This window comes from Haliotis asinina, chromosome 7, assembly GCF_037392515.1.
Source record: "Haliotis asinina isolate JCU_RB_2024 chromosome 7, JCU_Hal_asi_v2, whole genome shotgun sequence".
Taxonomy (NCBI): domain Eukaryota; kingdom Metazoa; phylum Mollusca; class Gastropoda; order Lepetellida; family Haliotidae; genus Haliotis; species Haliotis asinina.
The window spans coordinates 58583375-58589624 of record NC_090286.1 but is presented as its reverse complement, the minus strand read 5'-3'; the positions used below and the strand labels follow the sequence as shown (position 1 = coordinate 58589624).

Below are 6250 nucleotides of genomic sequence, written 5' to 3'. Positions count from 1 at the left end.
AGACAACACAGTCAGCTCATTTGTTCGCACTGATTTCCCTTTTCGAATATGAACGACCACTACGAACGATTTCGGCTAATGTTTTTCTTTTTTTAATTCTCACAAATTTTCACAATAACATTCCATCCAGAGAAATGGCTAGAATTTATAGATGTCAGCTTCTTCATTTTAGGAACACGATTGTCAGCGTCACTATGTTCTTTGTCATTCATCTTATACTTCGAAATTATGTTCCTCAAATGACATTCAACTTGGAAAGTCTTCCTCCTGTATCCCCCCTTAATTAAAATGACCAGCGGCATTTTTAGAAGTTGGATATGCCTTTCAATATCTCCAGATACAATGAAATAAACATGTTAGAATTACTCCTTATCAGTTGAGAAATATATATTCCGATGATATATGATTTGGCAGGAATGAAGTTAAAGGGGGGATACGGGCGGAGGTCTTTCTTGAGCATCACTTCTAAATGTTGGTCAAAATCCCAATCCAGTTTAAGTAGATATTGAATCTACAGAGATCACAAAAACAGTAACAGATGAAAACTACAAAACAGATAATGGAGGTAAAAGACATCTTTAATGTGCGTGAAAGGAGAGATTCTGACATGTGTGAGAGAAAAGGAAACGTTTTCCTAGACAGCTTCTCTGTAAATTGTCACTCTTGGATCGCTAGGTTTATCATATCTACTCCACAACTATGTCAGCGATAGGCAGCAGTGCAGCAAAATAGAATTGGTCCTTTTCATGAGAAAATCTCCACTGTCACGGGAAGTTGTGTGGTTGGATATTATCGTGGCTTGGTTATTTACAGTTGCAAGAATCATCACACCTACAGGTTTCTCCTGAGATGCATCCCTCGCCACACTTGCACGTACCTGAAACAACAACAGTATTTACTGTAAGAGATTTACTGTAGAGAAAGTGAGGGAGGAAGTGAGTGAGTATGGTTTTACACAGTTTTCAGCAATATTCCAGCACTACCACGGCAGGAGACACAAGAAATGGGATTCACACATTGTAGTCATTGGAGTCAAGAGCGGACATTTTAACCATTAGGCGTCAGCATCGCCCTTCTTCGGCAGGACGCATGAGCGCAATCAATAATACCATGGGGCGGATACAGCCTTTTCAGAAAAGGGGCGCACACCATTGAGTGGGGAAGGTATGTGCACACTTCATTTTCACCGGAGTTTCAGTGGTCATATAACAAAATTTCAGGACAAAAGGGGTGGGTGTGTGCTGCGCATCCCTTCACCCACCTATAGATTCGCCCATGTACCAGCAGTTCCTGATGATATGTATTGTGTTAACTACACATATCTACTTCACTAAATGTTTAATGAATATTTTTTCATCCCTTCAAGTAGAAATGGATTTGTGGCATATGCTGTGCAACATACATATCCTCTGGGCTGTCTTTACCTGGACACGAGCACACTTTCTTGACTTTGCACGTGGTGCACGTGCAATCGCTCCCGTTGCACTTGCAGTCTGAGCCACACGCGCATGGGTTGTTCTTGCACTCGTAAGTGCATCCTGCGCCTGGAAATAGACGGAGAAATGAGATTCAATAAATGCATGAAGTCTTAACAATCTAAGTAAACAGTCTCAGTATTATTCGTTACACTCCTACACTGAGTCTAACAAACCCCAACAAACCCTAGTAGGGTCGAGGTCGCGTCAGCTGACCTTTGAGATTGACCTATTGACAGCTTACCAAATCGCAAAAGTTGACATCCGCACATACCTTTTAATTCGGAAAGGTTTGCACCCGAAGATTCCGAATGCTATTTTCCGTTCGATCTCATCCGGGTAATGCACATGGAGCACGCCACAACAGTGAGTAAACAGTCGCTGAAAACAGCGTTTTGGCAATATCCAAGGAAGTCAGCTTGTGGACATAATTCAACAGAAACCCCAAAGTGTATATACTGCAGGTCAAATATCTGTGTTTTATGCGGATGTTTAGTCAGTGGCCTGGGAGTTTTGTAAGTCCCACTGAACCTTTAATAGTACTTGTTGTGTGGTTGGTTAAATCCGTTCGTCGGTCATTTGATTAGACCCAAAGGTTATCTGACGCGACCTCCTAGTAGGGTGTGTTAGACGCAGTGTAGTAATAATGAAACTAACTTTACCTAGACTGGAAGTCTTAATTACTGTACATTAATCAACACCAAGAGACCTTGAGTTTTATGTGTAATAGTTAGTCACTGGCCTGTCTGATTTTTATTTAGAAGGAATCTAACCATGTTATATTAAACGCCCCCCTCTGCAATATTCCCTTGTGGCGACTAACGGAATGGGATGGTCAGGCCCGCTGACTTGGTTGACACATGTCATCAGTTCCAAGTTACGCATGTAGATGCTCATGCTGTTGATCACTGGATAGTCTGGTCCAGACCCGATAATTTACAGACCGACGCCATAACCACTGGAATATTGCTGAGTGTGGCCTAAAACTAAACACACTCACTCTGCAATATTCGAGGTAAACTGTGTTAGAGGCTGGACCAGCTGTCAGGAGCATCCATCTACGCGGATGGGTTGCCATGACGCCCAACAACCAAGGCAGCAAGCTTGACACTCCGATCCCGTTAGTTATCTCGTCCAGCAAGAGCCCGGCGGAACAATATTTCCACGGGTACCCATATGTATTCATGAAAACTATTAAAAACATACTAAGTCAGCACTTTATGTCTTGACACTTGACACCCATCCCTTGTCAGGTGTGTAGCTACCCGAACAAAAAAGCCCGGGCTTACACGAAAAATTGGCTGCTTGCTTATTCTAGAGTTCATCACAAACAACTCTAAAGAAATCCCTTCTTCACGTTGATCAGTGGGAGTTATTTAATGCCACGTTGACCCGCATGTCACGAGGCAGCAGTTGATACAGGTCCAAGACTCAGTCACTTTGGTCACCTTTCAACAGTATGATGCTGACAAATCAAAGAGATTTAGGGCGAAATTGGGATTCGAACCCTTGATCATGGGTCTCTGACATGCCTTGAGAAACCAGCCATACAATAAACGACTGAGCCACCAGCGCCCCCTTTAGTGTTAAGACACGTTTGTCACAGTATGGTGTATGATGTAAAACCCCTCACTAATGCAGGGATACGGAAGTATATCTGGAATAACGGACTAATTTAAGCATTAACATGTACACTATGCATCTTGTCGTTTCATTATTCACGGCACGCCAGCAATAGGGCAACATCTAAATTTATCACCGGGTACGTATTCTCGAACATGATTTGAGATATATTACAGATAGACAATAGGATGTTATAAATCACCTATTCATCTACGGAAGTAAAGTTTCCCATAAGATTTATGAAATTTATACCTCACTCTGAAAATGATGTTACTACACACGCTTCGTGAATAATAACCGCACGTAATTATTCATTGATTATAATTCCACATCAAATGCACGTTGAATCGAAGCACATCAACAACTGCTTCTAACATGAATCCTTGGATGGTACGAGTTGAGCTTTCAATGTTCTACCACACGGTAAACTTCTGGTTGTGTGCCAGCAATGGAGTGCTGTTGTACAATAGAGCGACAAATATCTACCTTTGTCTACCGACCTATATCCTTGATCAGTTGTGTGGGCAAGGTGTTTGAGAGAGTGATGTTCAAACATCTGTATTTTCATGTAAATCAATTATTACACAAGTACCAATCAGGATTTCAGTCTGGTCATTCAAGCGTCCATCAATAAATTGAAATTTATGACCAAATATGGGAGGCCTTAGATGACAAGAAAAACACTATCGTGTCTCTTTTGTGATGTCTCTAAAGCTTTTGATCGTGTGTGGCATAAAGGTTTATTGTTGAAATTAGAAAAGTACGGATTTCATGGTTCATTGTTAAATTGGCAAGGTGATTACATAAGTAATCGTTCACAAAGCGTCTTTGTAAATGGAGCCCTATCCAAGCCGAGGTATTTACAAGCCGGTGTCCCTCTAGGGTCAGTCCTCGGTCCTTTCCCATTTCTTGTTTATGTCAGTGACATTGCTGATGACACGATTATTTGCTGATGATGCGTCGCCAGGCTTATCTTCTCATGATCATCTATTCATTGAACGAGAACTGAATTCAAACTTGGAAAGGTTGCGTGCTTGGGCAAAGCGGTGGCTTATAACATATAATCCTGATAAAACTGAGGCTATCATTTTCACCTTGCATGAGAATGTTAAGGCACCCAATCTCTACTTCAACAGGGTTCGGGTCAAAACCGTTGATAATCATAAACATTTGGGATTAACATTTTCAAAAGATTGTAAATGGTCTGACCACATTGATAATATTCTAAAATCAACTTCAAAAATGACATCTTCTCTACGTAAACGTAAATGTTTTATTACCGCGCTGTGTATTTAATAGAATTTTATGTAATGTTCACAAGAATATGCGTGTGAAATATGGGATGGGTGTACTCAATACCAAACACATAAATTTGAACAACTGCAATTAGAAGCAGCAAGAATTGATACAGGTTTGCCGAAATATACTCATCATGAACATCTTAATTATGAAACTGGTTGATAATCTTTAGCAGAGCGTAGGAGAAAGCGAAAACTTTGTCTTTTTCACATATTCAGCATAATATGTCACCATCGTACCTCAATGATCTTGTTCCTGGGAAAGCTGCCTCTGAAAGTAGCTATAATCTTCGTAACTCTGACAATGTCTCGCTTCCCTTCTCACGTTTAAAGTTTTCGTATAATTCGTATTTTCCATCCACAATTAGAATGTGGAATGAATTTCCAGTTGGGAGGGGGGGGGGGGGGAGTGTTGTTGTTTTCTATACACATCACATCATATTTATCAATAGACACGTTATAACACATAGGCGCGCACGTTCCAAACAAAATACTGCCTTAACCACATAAACACCTTTCGGACAAGGAGGCCGCACGGTCGGCAGGAGGTATGACCAGCAATTCCATAAACACACATTCGTTCAAAAAGCATACTTATCCCCGATCTTGGATGTAGCATAAGGAATACTAGCCCCTAACATGGTTACGCATCATCAACATGAACACAAGTCATCTTAATCCGATGTCTGCATGAGCATGGCCGCCGACAGACAAGTATTTGGAAGAATGTTTACCAGTCAAAGGGTCAACAATATACACAACACACCTACCTTGTGAACTGGACATGATGACAAATGTGAGTGAGGTGGTTCAGATCGAAGACCTGCTTTTTCTCTATACAGTTTCTTCGTCGGAACTGATGAGGGTCACACTGACACTGGCTATATAGTGATGTTGATTCTGCACACGGCACAGCATTTTCACACGGCTCGCTGTCACGAGTTGTGTATTAAGCATTTCACCTCGAGACAACGCTTGTCGTCATGCTAATTCTTTGAATGTGTATAAAGTTTTACATGTGTAATTCCCATAGTTAATATTGTATAGCCATATAATTCCATATTCTTTGAATGTGTATAAAGTTTTACATGTGTAAATTCCCATAGTTAATATTGTATAGCCATATAATTCCATATTGATTTACTTGTAATGTACCTGAGAACCATGGTCTAGATTTTCGAAGCTCTCTCGGCGCCGAGATAATAGTAGGTGCCATACATTAACATTAAATATCTTAGTGCTAAGAGGGCTTCGAATATCTACACCCTTGTATTTATCTTCAAATGCTGATGAGGAAATCTATCTATCTATCTATCTATCTATCTATCTATCTATCTATCTATCTATCTATCTATCTATCTATCTATCTATCTATCTATCTATCTATCTATCTATCTATCTTGATTCTGCACACGGCACTGCATTTTCACACGGCTCGCTATTACGAGTTGTGCAATACGCATTCAACCTTTACAAGTTGTCCGGCAACTCTTACCATACCAAGATTAACGTGATATCTCTGTTATCAAGGCGACTGTGTAGTGTTTTCATCACTGAAACAGCTGAAAACTAACCAAACTTTCAGTTGTTTATTCATGTGATCGATTTTCTTCATAACACAAAACGCTGTATCACGCAGTAGCCATAAACAAGGTCAGGAGATACTATAACAATTTGTTATCGCTGACCCTTAACATAGTCTCGCCCAAATCGTGTTAAAAGTTCCCGCCATTTCTACTCCATTCATGAACCCTCTGTGTGACGAAGGAGTCTTGTCATGGCGATTTCGTTGATGATGATGTTTTGAAACAAACCAGAACAGAATGCCTAGATGTAATATGAGCCTGAGAATAT

General features: G+C 40.5%; 1 protein-coding gene across 1 annotated transcript; it reads right to left on the bottom strand.

Annotated features, from left to right (window-relative positions):
• Positions 1-560: 560 nt before the first annotated feature.
• LOC137291563 (metallothionein 10-II-like) lies at positions 561-5298 on the bottom strand. Its single transcript, XM_067822941.1, has 3 exons — positions 5167-5298; positions 1425-1544; positions 561-877 (listed from the first exon to the last, which is right to left on the bottom strand). Exons 1-3 carry the CDS (start codon positions 5180-5182, stop codon positions 804-806), a joined length of 210 nt encoding a protein of 69 aa, XP_067679042.1. The 5' UTR covers positions 5183-5298; the 3' UTR covers positions 561-803.
• Positions 5299-6250: the final 952 nt, after the last annotated feature.

Excerpts from the sequence above, each read along its gene's own strand:
- LOC137291563 (XM_067822941.1), bottom strand. Across the intron at positions 878-1,424 it reads GAAAGTGTGCTCGTGTCCAG|GTACGTGCAAGTGTGGCGAG; the intron begins GTAAAGACAGCC and ends TTGTTGTTTCAG.